The sequence below is a fragment of the Sinocyclocheilus grahami genome, unplaced genomic scaffold (genome assembly GCF_001515645.1).
Source record: "Sinocyclocheilus grahami isolate Dianchi unplaced genomic scaffold, SAMN03320097.WGS_v1.1 scaffold1213.1, whole genome shotgun sequence".
NCBI lineage: Eukaryota > Metazoa > Chordata > Actinopteri > Cypriniformes > Cyprinidae > Sinocyclocheilus > Sinocyclocheilus grahami.
The window spans coordinates 441,082-457,159 of record NW_015506392.1 but is presented as its reverse complement, the minus strand read 5'-3'; the positions used below and the strand labels follow the sequence as shown (position 1 = coordinate 457,159).

The following is a 16,078-nucleotide window of genomic DNA, read 5'->3' as shown; positions in this document are numbered from 1 at the left end:
TATAAATATATTTATAAAATTGTTATGACTTTAAATGCATTTTATTATTTATTTTAAATATGAAATCTAAGCACACTAAACTGAAATGAGCGGCAGATGAATGAAGATTTGTCGTGGTGTGTCCTGAGTGATTGAGTGGTTGTTGATGGCCTCTCTGTCTCTCTCTGTCCAGCGCTGATAGCCATCGGTCAGTACAGCAGCAGCATTGAGACGGTGGACGCCGGCTGGTGTAAGGAGATCACGGATCAGGGAGCCACTCAGATCGCCAGGAGCAGCAAGTCTCTGCGGTACCTGGGCCTGATGCGCTGTGACAAGGTGAGTTCGTCCACAGACAGCTGGGTGAGTGGCTCTAACAGATGCTCGATAGGATGCCCGCTGAATGTGCTGCTTTAGCAAATCGCGCTGCTGTTCAATGCATCTTTAAAGTAGATCTTCACTTAACAGCATGAAGAGCAAATATTGACACGGACTGAGATCGATTTAAACTCTCTTCGATACAGACGCACTCTGTGCGTGCTATTGTTTTCATGTTTAAGATGCGTTTCAAATTTCCCTGAATATCCAAACGATGGCAAATGTGCCATTCATTTTTACAACATTGAGTGAACATTTTACATTTTAAATGTAGCCTATATTTTAAACATAATATTGTCATGTTTGTTCTATTTTGCAACGAAATAATAGTTCCAACGAAATCCGTCTCATCTGGTGTGCGTCTCCAAGCAACATACAGCGGTGTTTCGTTAGTGAACGAATCTGCGGCTTTGAACGATTTGGAGAGTCAGTGATTAATAACCTATTCATAACTACAGCATTTTGCTTCTTTACTAAATGAATGAATGACGCGACGCCTGGCTCATTAAGACAGCGACTTGTCGCCACCTACTGGCGGTTTTATTTTTAAATCTACAGGTATCACTTCGATTTGCCATCATTTATTGCTTTATTTATTACATCACGCCCCGCGTCTAGGGAATGAAAGGGGCATAATGATGATAGTGTTGGTGCTGGATTCCCAACAAGTTGGTCGGGGACCAAACAATCACACCATTCACAGGAACCAGAAACGATTAGATTTATTAAAGTTATAAGTGAAACGTGAAGAGCATCTCTTCGGGGTGGCCACAGGCCAACATAACAAACAAAAAGGAGACTAGAACAAAAAAAAAGAGAAATTAAATAACCTAGACAATTTATAAAACAAGAATACAGCCAGCTTACCTAACTTCCTAACCAAAAATAGAACGACCAATTATGCGTCGACACCACAGCATCATGCAACCTATGAGAGAGCAGACCAAAGAGGAGAGCGAGAGAGAAAGAGAGAAACCGAGCAATACAAGACAACAAAAATAATTATCAAAGAAACAGTCGTAACAATTATATTAATAATACACTTAAGGGAATGTTAAGAATATGACATAAAACATGACATACAGTTAATAAGGATAGAGAATCTTTGCCTCTATAAAGGTAAAAAAATGCACCTGTAAATCAATTTAAGAGGGCAAATTGTCCTTTAATAGAAAAGGTGTGACTGCGGTCTAAGTGGAAGAGCGGGGGTACGCAGAAGAATGTTAAATGCCCAGGGGGTATTTAACAGGGGGTAAAAAGTTTGAGAACCATAAAATCAGAAGTCGTTCAACCTCTAATTCACAGACAGCTGCGGTTGAGTGTGCGGCTCTAACAGAAGAGCCGTTTCCTCGGGGTCACGGGGTCACCAGTTAAGCACCTGGCAGACTGAAGCGGGCCCCGTGTTCAGCCGACAGCGTCTCACCTTCATACGGCTCACGTCTGGATCTCTCACCTCCAAATCACAGATTCCCAAGCTTTTTTGTCAGCTGAACCCCCTGAGATTTTAAGTTAATATTTCAATAATTTAATAATAGTTTGTTTTTTATTTAATTTTTTCATTATTGTATTCACTATTGTACTTTTTTATTATTTATTATTTTAGTGTTTTTTACTGTTTTTATTTTAAAATTATTTATTTTAATTTTATTTTTATGATTTAAGTTTATTGTTTCATTTTGATTATTTTTGTTTTAATTAAAAAAAAATGTATATACTTTTTTGTGTTTTATTTAGCATTTTTATTTTAAAAATATTTGAATGTTACATTTTTATGATTTGATTAATTTTTGACTTATTTTTTTATTAAATTACTTTTATTTTTATTTTTTTTACATTTTAATTTGATTCATTTTTAAGTGTTTTATTTAGTTTTTTTATTATTATTTTTAAATGTATTTTTATTATTTAATCTTTAGTGTTTTATTTTGATTGTTTTAATTTTTTTATTATTTATTTTATGTTTTTCATAATTTAAGTTTTGTTTAATTTGAATTGTTTTTATTTTTATGAATTAATCTATTTTTGTGTTTTAATTAGCATTTTATTTTAAATTGTTTCAATTTTTTTTGTTGATTTTTTTTTATTTTACAATTATTTTTCATTTTACATTTTTATGATTTTATTCAGTTTTTGTAAGTGTTTTATTCTGATGTAATTTTGATTCATTTTCATTTTAATTTGACATTTTTATGACTTAATACATTAAAATCAGAAGACAGCACTGCAACTATCCCATGTCTCAGGATCCAGAAGTATGTCATCTCATATATTTCAGTATGACTTTGTCATTTTATATATTTAAGGCGATGGAGTGTGACGTTGCGTTGAGTGAGAGAGCGCTCTTGTGTTTCGGGTCAGCGCCGTTTACAAAGCCACAAACCCGTGACAAATTCAATTTCTGCCTAAATCACTGTATCATCTAGCTAATGCTCTGTTTTTATAATGTGTAGATGTGACGGATTGCCCGTCTGTCTCAGTTTTTGCTTCCTAGAAGGCAAAGTCTATTATAACAGACATATATATATTCCCTTTCATGTGACGCTTTTCCATTTCAAACCCACGCTAAAAGTTTGCAATTGAGTGGAGTTTGTGTCATTTCCATTCATTTGGCTGTGAGCTGCAGACACACATCACAGATCGCTGTGCCGTGGCCTCGAGGCGACTGAAAGAACGCTATTGATCCACAGCAGCCCAAATCATCAAATCAATTCATTATGCTCCTCTCGGACCTCCAGCTCTGGAGCAGACTTTGATGCGACGCCGCGGAGCGAGAGAAGAGCGAGAGAAAGCTCGTTTCTTTTATCAAAGAGAAGTACGAGCAGTTTAACAAACCCTTGTTGTTGTCCTCGTCACATACAGTTCTGCTTCTTGTTCTGAGCCAAAAATGAAAGTTCTGTCATCATTTACTCAGCCTCGTGTCGTCCCGAACCCGTATGATGACAGTTCTTCAATGAAACACAGGTGCATTTCTAGAGATTCTCGTGTTGATCTTATAGTGCACTTTCTCAATCTCTTGTTCATTTTACAGTTAAAATATCTCAAAAATCCTTTAGTTTACTTGAGAAACAGCTCTGCAGATATTAAATTAGTAACATTGTTGTATCTTGAATGTGTTTTTGTCTTATTTTAAGTTACATTTTTATGATTTTATTTATTTTTTGTTTTTATTTTAAATGTTTTATTTTTTTAATTTGACATTTTTATGATGTAACTATCCAGGAGTTATTCACTCCCCAATACTTGTGTCCCTTATAGTATTATAAAATAACAAAAAAAACAGATTGTTTTGATGTAGATATGACAGATGAATATTATATATTTGTGACATTGTTGAAACTCTGGGACATTTTGACCATTAATGTGAATATGTTAATGTAGTGTGAAAAATGATGTTCTTATTAATGAATATTTTTGTCTTGTTTTTTAACTCTACGCAAGATCTTGAATGTCTCTTGAATATACGTGTTTTTTTTTTCAATTTGTTTAAAATGTAAACAAGTTAAAAAAGTAACCAAAAAAAAATCTACCATGCAGTATAACAAAATACACACATAAAGTTAAAAATCAATGAAAACAAGCCTTAATACAGTCAATTATGCAGTATTGATTTTCAAGGATTTTGAGATATTTTAACTTGAAAACAAGTCCGAAAAGACTCGTTATAAATTGACTTAAATATTTTTGCAGTGTGACCACGACTGTCAACCTCCAAAAAGGACAAAACACCATAAAAGCATCATAACAGTCAGTGGTGCATTTATTTTATTCCGCCTTTAGAGTGTTTTTGGAGTTTGACAGTCCTGCTAATTATTAAACAGTCGATATATGACAAATATCTGTGTGAACAGTCTCTCTATTCGTGTTGCACAGAAAACTAAAGACACGAGGGTGAATACATGATGACAGAATTCTCATTTTAGTTGAACTGTGCCTTTAAATCATCAGTTTTTCTTACAGTTTGTAATGTGTGTTTTGGGTTTAATGCCTGATATCTGGAGAGCTTTATGTTCTCGGTGGGAAATTACAGGCCATTTGAGCCCCGTGTTTACAGGTCAGCGCTCGTAACCTGTGAAGCGTCACGGGTCTGTTCTCTCTCAGCAACAACATCTCAGTGTTTGGTCTCGCGGCCGAAGCCAAAACAGGCCACCGCGCAGCTTCCCGCTTTCAGGCCGCTAGCAGTTTGCCTCGAGGACAGAACATCTCATCGAGGCTTTAGGAAAGGGTTTGGATCCATTCATTGGAGCTTTTTCCCTTTTGGAAGTCCATTACAGTCTGAGTAAATATGAGTGGAGATGAGTGATGGGAACCGCATCGGTGTGAAATGAGACAAAAACAGCAGAAGAGGGGTCGGGATGGAAGAGAGAGACTTCCTGAGCAGAGGAGGTTTCAGAGAGCTTCCGTTCGCTGTGAGAAGATCAGAAAGCCTGTGAGAGGTTCAGACATCACTGTCAGTAAAGTTCATAAACGTTCAAAATAGTTCTGAAATCTTGAGATTAGAGATGAGAAAGAGAGTTGCTGTTTGCTAGGTGGTTGCTAATGCAGTTGCTAGGGTGTTGCTGGGTGGTTCCTACAGTGTTGCTGGTTACTAGGTGGGTGTTATGCTGTTGCTAGGGTGTTGCTGGGGTATTCTAGGTTGTTTCTACTGTGTTGCTGGTTGCTAGCGTATTGCTAGGGTGTTCTAGTTTCAAAATAGTTCTGAAATCTTGAGATTAGAGATGAGAAAGAGAGTTGCTGTTTGCTAGGTGGTTGCTAATGCAGTTGCTAGGGTGTTGCTGGTTGCTAAGTAGTTGATATGCTGTTGCTAGGGTGTTGCTGGGTGGTTCCTACAGTGTTGCTGGTTACTAGGTGGGTGTTATGCTGTTGCTAGGGTGTTGCTGGGGTATTCTAGGTTGTTTCTACTGTGTTGCTGGTTGCTAGAGTATTGCTAGGTTATTCTAGGTTGTTTCTACAGTGTTGCTGGTTACTAGGTGGGTGTTATGCTGTTGCTAGGGTGTTTCTGGGGTATTCTAGGTTGGTTCTACTGTGTTGCCGGTTGCTAGCGTATTGCAAGGGTGTTCTAGGTTGTTTCTACAGTGTTGCTGGTTACTAGGTGGGTGTTATGCTGTTGCTAGGGTGTTTCTGGGGTATTCTAGGTTGTTTCTACTGTGTTGCTGGTTGCTAGCGTATTGCAAGGGTGTTCTAGGTCGTTTCTACAGTGTTGCTGGTTACTAGGTGGGTGTTATGCTGTTTCTAGGGTGTTTCTGGTTGCTAGCTTATAGCTATTGTGTTCTGGGTGGTTTCTAAAGTGTTGCTGGCTGCTAAGTGGTTGCTATACTGTTGCTGGGGTGTTCTGGGAGGTTTATACAGTGCTACTGGATACTAGGTGGTTGCTATGCTATTGCTAGGGATTTTTGCAGTGTTCTGGGCTGTTTCTAGGGTGTTGCTATATGCTATGGTATTGCTAGGATGTTCTGGGTGGTTTCTATAGTGTTGCTGAATACTAGCTATGCTGTTGCTAGGGTGATCTTGGTGGTTTATAGGGTGTTGCCTGGTGCTAAGTGGTTTCTACACTGTTGCTGGTGAGTTCTGGGTGGTTCCTAGGGAGTTGTTGATTGCTAAGTGGTTGCTATGCTGTTGCTGGGTGGTTCCTACAGTGTTGCTGGTTACTAGGTGGTTGTTATGCAGTTGCTAGGGTGTTCTTGGTGGTTCCTATGTTGCTTGGTGGTTGCTATGCAGTTGGTAGGGTGTTCTGGGTGGTTCCTAGGGTGTTCGGGGGTGCGTGGTGTTTGCTATGTTGTTGGTGGGGTGTTCTGCATGTTTCTGAGGGAGTTGTTTGTTCCTAGGGTGTTGCTGGTTGCTAAGCAGTTGCTAGGGTGTTGCTGGGGGGTTCCTACAGGGTTGCTGGTTACTAGGGGGTTGTTATGCAGTTGCTAGGGTGTTGCTGGGGGGTTCCTACAGGGTTGCTGGTTACTAGGGGGTTGTTATGCAGTTGCTAGGGTGTTCTTGGTGGTTCCTATGTTGCTTGGTGGTTGCTATGCAGTTGGTAGGGTGTTCTGGGTGGTTCCTAGGGTGTTGCTGGTTGCTAGGTGTTTGCTATGTTGTTGCTGGGGTGTTCTGCATGGTTCTGAGGGAGTTGTTTGTTCCTAGGGTGTTGCTGGTTGCTATGCAGTTGCTAGGGTGTTGCTGGGGGGTTCCTACAGTGTTGCTGGTTACTAGGTGGTTGTTATGCAGTTGCTAGGGTGTTCTTGGTGGTTCCTATGTTGCTTGGTGGTTGCTATGCAGTTGGTAGGGTGTTCTGGGTGGTTCCTAGGGTGTTGCTGGTTGCTAGGTGTTTGCTGTGGTGTTGCTGGGGTGTTCTGTGCATGGTTCTGAGGGAGTTGTTTGTTCCTAGGGTGTTGCTGGTTGCTATGCAGTTGCTAGGGTGTTGCTGGGTGGTTCCTACAGTGTTGCTGGTTACTAGGTGGTTGTTATGCAGTTGCTAGGGTGTTGCTGACGTGTTCTTGGTGTTTCCTAGGTTGCTTGGTGGTTGCTATGCTGTTGCTGGGTGGTTCATACAGTGCTGCTGGCTGTTATGGTTGTTGGTTGTTATGCAGTTGCTAGGGTGGTGCTGGGGTGTTTTGGGTGGTTGCTAGGTTGCTTGGCGGTTGCTATGCAGTTGGTAGGGTGTTCTGGGTGGTTCCTAGGGTGTTGCTGGTTGCTAGGTGTTTGCCATGTTGTTGCTAGCGTGTTGCTGGGGTGTTCTGCATGGTTCCAAGGGAGTTGTTTGTTCCTAGGTTGTTGTTGGTTGCTATGCAGTTGCTAGGGTGTTGCTGGGGTGTGCTGGCTGGTTGCTAGGGCTCAAAAGTATCCAGTGTGGATATTAAAGGAGCGTTCTGGACTGAATATGAGTTAAGCTCTGTGAGCAGCATCTGTGTCATGATGTTGATTACCACAGAAAATAATTCCAGCTTTTGAAAACGAGCAAAAATCACATTTACAGTAACAGTTACATATCCAAACATATCCAAACTCTCAGTCACGACCGTGTAAAGCTGCTAAACCCAAAGTTGAGTTTTCTGTGGAAACGGACAGTAAATGCTGATGGTTGAGCTTAACTATTGAACCCAAATTATCGAGCTAAAATTATATTTATATGACGTTATATGTGACCCTGGAGCACAAAAGCAGTGTTAAGTCGCTGGGGTCAAAATTATCGATTTTTCTTTTATGCCACAAATCATTAGGATATTAAGTAAAGATCATGTTCCATGAAGATATTTTGTAAATGTCCTACCGTAAATATATCAAAACTTAATTATTGATTAGTAATATGCATTGCTAAGAACTTCATTTGGACAACTTTAAAGATGATTTTCTCAATATTTAGATTTTTTTGCACCCTCAGATTCCAGATTTTCAAATATTGTCCTATCCTAACAAACCATACATCAATGCAAAGCTTATTTATGCAGCTTTCAGATGATATATAAATCCCAATTTAAAAAAAATTACCATTATGACTGGTTTTGTGCTCCAGGGTCACGTATGATCTTTGGTGCGAGATGTTTCTATCATAATGCGAGTCAGCATTGCAGAAACCCTCTCTAGAGTGTAAAATAAATGTTTTCTGATCATTCGTTTCTTCTGTTTATAGCTGCATACGGGTTTTGTGGTCTGTGTGTTTTGTTATTATAATTTTTGAGGTTTCATGTTTTAAAACACGAGGGTTTTCTGAGAAATAGGAGCCGCGGCACAGTGTTTTACCGCGGTAGATGTGTTGCAGGCAGGTTTAGGGTTGTGGTAAATCAGCGTCTGTTTAAGCCTCGACTCGATGCTCACACACTCCAGAAAGCTTTTTAAGTCTTAACCTGAATACTGTGTTTGGATGTGAGGAATGTTTGTGTCTGGATCATATATTTCAATGTTTCCGCCACACTGCACACATTTATACAGCGAGCTGGATTCATCAAAACAACTTGAGCCCGTAAAGTGCATTTTTGCTTTTAGACTGAGTCATAAATACACATATGCACACTTCATACAATAATCAGACCTTTAACTACATGAGTCAACATTTGTCTTTCCAAACTGGATAAGCTGCGATCAGAGAGATGTTCAGTAACAGTCAAAGAGAAATATCATATCAACTACTCTAAAATGTGTGTGATGCTGTAAAAAAAAGTTCTTCCTTAGGATTTTTGTCTTGTTTTCCAGTAGAAATATCTAAACATTCATAAATCAACACATTTACTTGAGAAGCAAAATGACTAAAGATATGAAGTTTTATTGTCTGAAAAGATGTACCAAAAGGAAGTGAGTTTATGCTTTAAACAACAACAAATATCAGAAAAATCATCTGAATTCAAAAGGAAAACAAGGTTTTTTTTCTGACTCCACTGGTAGATATTTTTTCTTGTAATTGTATAAATTCTTATAAATTCTTGTAAAAGTATAAATGTGCATAATTTTGATGCATTTTTCAGAAAGCACAACTTAAGCATATGCTGCCTGTTTAATTCAATTCAAATTCAGGAAGTGGACTAGAATTTCAAACACATTCGGACTCAAAGGCTATTTTAAAGCAGCAATAAATGACGCATTTCCTTTTCTAGAGTGCGTGCATTGAAAAATCCGAAAAAAAAATGTACTGTACTGTAATGTATGGCAGTAATATTTCCCATATTGATTTTTTTTTACCTGTATTTTGAATTTTGCACAGCATTGTGTTGTGTTATAGAGTTGACAGAAATGTCCATAAAATTAATGGATAATGTCCTGGCAGAAAATTACTAGTACTTTTATTATTAGTAGTGGTAGTAATTTTTAATTATTAAAAAAAAAATTATAATAATTGTATGGTGCCTGTTTAATTCAATTCAAATTCAGGAAGTGGACTAGAATTTCAAACACATTCGGACACAAAGGCTATTTTAAAGCAGCAATAAATGACGCATTTCCTTTTCTAGAGTGCGTGCATTGAAAAATCCGAAAAAAAATGTACTGTACTGTAATGTATGGCAGTAATATTTCCCATATTGATTTTTTTTTTACCTGTATTTTGAATTTTGTTGTGTTATAGAGTTTACAGAAATGTCCATAAAATTAATGGATAATGTCCTGGCAGAAAATTACTAGTACTTTTATTATTAGTAGTGGTAGTAATTTTTAATTATTAAAAAAAAAATTATAATAATTTTCAGTACAAGTATCAAAAAATTATTAAATCAACTTTTAAATAAGAAAACATTATTGATTTTAAGCCTGAAAATATATCAAAAGTCCCTAAAAAATGTCTTAAAATAATGTGAGTTTTTGCTAAAAACAAGAAGGATTAAGAAAAATAAACCTGTTTTCTCTTTGATTTGTTGATTTTTCTGACTCCATTGCCAGATATTTGTCTAAAAATTAAAGCATAAACTCACTTTATTTTGATCCATTTTTCAGAAAACAAGACTTGATATCTTCGGTCATTTTGCTTCTCCAGTAAATGCATCTTGATTTAAGAATGTTTAGATAATTGCATTGGAAAACAAGATAAAAATACAGAGAAAGAAATGGATTTTGGCAGTGTATGAACACACTGCACATGCATGTCACATATGACAGATTCTTCCGATACAAATTAAAGTCTTTCAGTTCATTTCAAATGAGATGATGAGCACTGCATGTGTTCGGTCTGTTTCTAGATCGTTCATGCTGCATCGTTCACACAGTACACTCACAGTTCACGTCTGTCTGTGTGTGTGTGTGTGTGTGTGTGTGTGTGTGAGAGATCATGTGGAAAGTCGATGCACAGTTAATTTAGTTCGTTTGGATTTCGTTTCACAAATGAGATGACCAGAACATTTTCATTGCTTTTAATTTGCAGCAGATCAATCTGTGGTAGGCTGTGGACTCTCACGATGAAAAGCCAGAACCGCAGCAAACGTTGCGTTGCTTTAAAGCTGCTGTGTGTAACCGCTGCACAACAGACCTGATCAAATAATGATTGTTTCCGAACAAGTTCCTCTGGTTGTGACACTCTTCTACATGATTTCGTCATCATTTGATAATACTTCTGTGATCTCTATTAAATACACAAATGTCTGTTTTAAACGCATAAGGTGTAATCTACTGTACAATGAGCATAATTTGCATAGAAAGCAGACTTTTTTGAGCTAAAATAATGAGTGCCTTTCTGTAAATAGATGCAGTGTTACACTGCAAATAAATGATTTCACCTCTTAGTATCGTTGTCTTTTTCCAGTAGAAATATTTAACATTTTTACACTTAATTTTTATACTTTTTTTTTTAGAAAGCAAGACAATATCTTAAGTCATTTAGCATCTCAAGTGAAGTGTCTTGATTATGAATGTTTAGATGTTGGTACTGGAAAACGTGGCAGAAATCATTTTTTCAGTGTATGTAATTGCATGCATCAGATGGCGTTTTTACACTGACCCTTCGTGTGCAAATGTGCCGCAGCTGTACAGTGTTTTCTGTGATTGGAGCAGGTCATGTGAGATCTTCACCTTCAGTCTGCATGTGAATAACACACTTGACATTGTACATGATGAAGGTTTGGAGGTGCTGTGATTATCTCACTCAACATGTGGAGCGTCTGCGTTTCATCAGCCGCTCGCTGTAAACTCGGCATGAGATTTCTCAGAGATGTCTCGCGTTAGTATGGGAATCATTTCTTCAATGCAAATGGCGTATCGTGCATTTGTGATGCTTTTAAGGACAAATCAATGCATCAAGTCGAAGAAGTCAAATGAAAAGCAAATATGTGTGTTTGTTTTGTTGTTGCAGGTGAACGAGGAGACGGTGGAGAGACTGGTGCTGCAGTATCCACACATTGTGTTCAGTACAGTGATGCAGGACTGTAAGCGAACGCTGGAACGAGCCTATCAGATGGGCTGGAGCCCCAACACATCCACGGCCTCCTAACACACACACACACACACACACACGCCTGAACGTGATGCCACCGCAGAATCATTATCGTTACTATGCCGTTTATTCCACCTTACAACATTATGCACCATGAACATCAATATTATTTGATTTGAGCACAAATATGTTCATGCACACATGATTCTGACATGCAGCGCTGCATTTCTTTGCATTTGCAACCTACTGAATTGCACTAAACGCGTCAGGAGCTTATATTTTACTCTAAAAATCGATAGAAAGAAATAAGACATTTTGTTTTGCATTTTGCACGAGGAGAAAACGTTTTTTGGCCCACATGATTTTTGCATCGTGACATTTCCCTGCAGCTCTCATTATCGTGACTCATCTAGACATTTGTCTTTTCTGATTTGTTTGTTATTCTCATTATCATCAGACGTGATTTTCATTAGATTCTCATTATTGAAACACACTCATTTTACTGCAGTACAAGGGAAATTTCTGTAATTTTGTAAAAAAAGAAGCATAAAATAAATATGGTACACATGCAACTACGATGTAGAAATACTGCTAATTAGGTAATATTGTAATTACGCTGCAAAAAAATTATTTTTTTTATCAGTATTTTTGACTTGTTCTACAGTACAAATATCTAAACATTCTTAAGTCAAGATACGTTTACTTCAAAAGCAAAATTACGTAAGATATTAAGTGAAATGTTAACCAAAAAAAAAATCTGAAAAAAATTAAAATGTATACGTTATACTTAAAACAAGAAAAAATGTCTACCACAGAAACATAATAATAAAAAATAGATGATAAATAAATGTTTCATTTTTTCTGAGCCCTTTGGCAGATATTTGTTCTGGTTTTTTGCATAAAGTCACTTAATTTTGATTTTAATGCATTTTTATATTTGATAAAAAAAAATGTTCAAGCAAATGTATCTTGATTCGGTTAATGTTTAGATATTTGTACTGAAAAACAAGACATAAATGCTGTTTTGCGATTAGGTTTTTAATTGCATTAAATCTTTTAGGATAAATGTGTATTTAAATAATATTAACAATAATGTTGCAATGCAAAAAAACATAATGTCCTAAAAATAGGCTCAATTTTCTGCATGCAAAGTATATTTACTTATTTCTTTCTAGTTATTTTGGGGTAAATTGTGCCGTCTGTCAGGTGTGTTCCTGAGCGCTTTAGTGCGATTCTCCTCTTCAGACTTCAGTTAGTCGTTTCTTTTGCATCCGAGTTCATTTAGACACGTTACACATTCATTAGAAATGTCACAGCCTCTATTTCTCTCAGCGAACACTTAGAAGTGTGAAAGGAAAAGTGTTCGTCCGGTTGAGCGTCATGTTAAAGTCCTGCTAGGCACAGGACAGCTCTGATGGTCTGTGATGTAGATGTAGACGTGAAGACGCAGGACTTGTGTTGTTGATTTCGTTTGCTCTTGTGAATCTGTAACCCTGTGGTTTGGAGTTTGTTTTGGATGTAAACCGATATGTAGGGTTGTTCTGTTTTTTTTTTTGAGGTATATCCACCATATAGATTTGACATAACCTATGAATATTTGAGGATGTATTGGCCTGGAGTGTGAGTGAGTTTGCATAGAGAGGTTAGTTAGTTCTCTCATCTACCCGTCTTCTGCTCCATAGCTTGCCTCATTCAGACGAGCAGGGTATTTTTCTATGGTGTCGTAGGAGGAAGAGTTTAGTTACAGCCTTGATCTTTTACTGTACGGGGAATTTGAGTCAATTAAAAAACACAGTTCTACTTCACCGGCTCCTGCTGTCGTTTGAGTTCAGCGAGTGAGTGTGTGTCTGTGTGTGTGAGTGTGAGTGAGTGAGTGTGTTTGTGTGTGTGTGTGTGTGAGTGTGAGTGAGTGAGTGTGTTTGTGTGTTTTAATGTTTGTGTGTTACTGTGTGTGTGTGTGTGTGTGTGTGTGTGTGTGTGTGTCTGAGAGAGTGAGTGAGTGAGTGAGTGAGTGAGTGTGTGTGTGTGTGTGTGTGTTTGTGTGTTTTAATGTTTGTGTGTTACTGTGTGTGTGTGTGTGTGTGTGTGTGAAGATCAGCAGCTCATCTGACCGTCTTCAAGCACAAACAGGATCTGGATCTGCTGAATCTCCTCAGAGCTGGAGTCTCAGTCATTCAGCATGTTTGTTTATTAAATTGTATGTCTTCAGATATTAATTTAATTGATTTAAACATTTAACCACGTTTAAATCCATCTCACAGAGCTCCAGTGATTTTCTCACAGATCCTCCCAAACTCAAAATGTGAAAAGTCTGAATTTTTTGTTTGGGTTATAATAATGTGCTTTTGTTAAAAAAAAAATATATATATATATATATATATTGTATTACCATTTTTTCCCCTGAAGAAACCATGGTGTTTCATGTAAATATCATGGAGCATGATTGTGGTAATGAACAGTAAATGGTCAGTGTTATTTTGGTATCATTAATATACTATTACAGTTTTGTTTTCAACTAGATTTGAATTAAATTTTATTTTGGTTTTTATTTTACTTTTAGTAATTTTGTTGTGTTTTTTTTGTCATTTTTATTATTTGTTGTTTGAGTTTTTTTTTAAATGTCTATATTTAGAAATATACCATTATAGTTTTAATATTTTTATTTATATATATATATTTTTTTTTTCTGTTTTAATTTTAGTAATTTTATTAATTAATTTTAATTTGAGTAATTTAATAATAATTTCATTGTTTTTGTCATTTATTACATTTTTATTCGATTTTTTAAAATTTCAGTACGGTTTGTTTTTTGAAAATATTTTAAATTGTTTTTTTTTTTTATTTATTTTATTTTAGTTTGTTTTTGTAATTTTGTGTTTTTGTTAGATTTGTTAAAACTATGTCTATATAGTTTTTTATATACTGTTATATTATTATTATTATCGTTTATATACAGTATATATATATAATGGAAATGAAAACGCAGCGATGGATCTCCGGCATCACGCACTTCTACTTGGTCTGTAACGATGACGTTCGGCAGCGGTATGGTGTTGCCTCGGCCGGCTCCGGAGCTACGATGAGCGACAAGTCTTTCTTATTGAAAAACCGGACACACTTATAAATTCTCCTCCCCCTTCACATCTGTCATCATAATTTAAATTTATGTTTTTCCTTTGTAGTTTAAATAAAACACACATCTCACATGTTTCAACAGGGCATCTTGCTTTATTAATATCTATTACGAATGTCTCAAATAAGCAAAGTTTAATAACACAAGGGCAGATCCCTTGAGCACAGCTGCCGATGCTTTGAAGTGACGCTCGAGTGATCAAGAATATTCCGATCTACAAATAAGCTTTCCTTTGATTCCTCAATCCTCATTTTCTTGCATCCTAAGACGGGTGGAGCTAAGATGCGAGGATGCTCAAATAAGAAGCACCCATACTGTATGTATATGTTTAGTTTTAGTTCATAATAACCCTGCTAATGGTACACTGAATAAGTACCACGGTATTCATGATGCCGCAGTACTGGCAGGTGTAGTTTTGTATTCCAGGTGTGTGTGTGTGTTTTTAACGGGGTGAATCAGAAGAGCTTTATGGATGTGATGGGTGTTTGACTCTCTATCCTCTCATATGAGCTTCAGTTGCTGCTGCAGAAACACTGAACTGAAGGTCAGAGCCACACAGACAGACAGCAATCGCTCTCAGATCACAGATACTGTGTATGCGAGACATTTCACGCTTCACAAGGCAGATTCTGCAGATTTCAAGGGTTAATTTCACTGCTGCTTTAACTTCCTTAGTTTCATGATGCATGTTTAAGATTAAATGCTAAAATAATCAATCTCAACATGTTCACTTTGTATATGTGTATATATATATATATATATATATACACACTGCCGTTTAAAAGTTTGGATCAGTTAGATTTGTAATGTTTTAAAGAAGTCTCTTCTGTTCATCAAGGCTGCATTTATTTGATAGAAAAATACATTTAAACAAAATTAATTTACAAATTAATTTATTTCTTATTTAATTTATATATCTTATTATTACAGTGTATTTAGGTTATTACAGTTAACTAAAATTAAAACCATTAAAAACTATTTGAATTTCATTACAACTGAACGTTAACTTTCAGCTCGTTGCCAAGCCTCCGTTTAATTTAGTTTAACTTGAAGTACTAGAATTATATAAGAAAAAAACTAAAAATGACAAAAACACAACAAAATGTAAATTACTAAAACTTTAAAATGAAAACGGAAAAGCTAAAAACTGTTTCAAAATATTAAACGTTAATGGTAACTCAATTGAACTAAAAATAAAAATGCATATTATGAAACAATATTTATACTTTATATTTTATTTCCTATTTATTTCTAAATTAAATTATTTTAAGTATTTCTGCATAATTTTTTTAACTGACTTTACAAATTTAACCTAAATTTAAATGGTGCTTATTCAAATTAAAAAGTATTTTATTGCAGTATTTTATATATAAAACATTGCATATACGCTGCATATTTTTATTTACTATTTAAACTGCATTTAATTTATTCTGATTTAAATTAAAGAAAATTAAATGATAGTGTTTTCTTTTAACTGACCGCAGTGTCTGTGTCTTATGGGTATGAATATCATATTTAATGTGTGTTTCTCCTGTCTGGTGCAGAGAAGATAAAACTACTGTAACATATTCATATTACATCAGTATCGTTCTGCTGTAGACTGTAGACACACTCACACACACACACACACACACACTCACTCACACACACACACACACACTCACACACACACACACTCACACTCACACACACACACACTCTCACTCACACACACACACTCTCACTCACACACACACACACACACACACTCACACACACAC

The 16,078-nt window shown here is 36.3% G+C and overlaps 1 protein-coding gene across 1 annotated transcript in view; it reads left to right on the top strand.

Moving 5' to 3' along the window:
• fbxl17 (F-box and leucine-rich repeat protein 17) overlaps nt 1-11,913 on the top strand; it is a 267,757-nt gene extending 255,844 nt beyond the window's left edge. Inside the window, exon 12 of the mRNA XM_016253937.1 lies at nt 11,105-11,913. Coding sequence (XP_016109423.1) covers nt 11,105-11,242 — 138 coding nt within the window. The 3' untranslated portion in view covers nt 11,243-11,913. The remainder of the gene's footprint in view (nt 1-11,104) is intronic.
• Nucleotides 11,914-16,078: the final 4,165 nt, after the last annotated feature.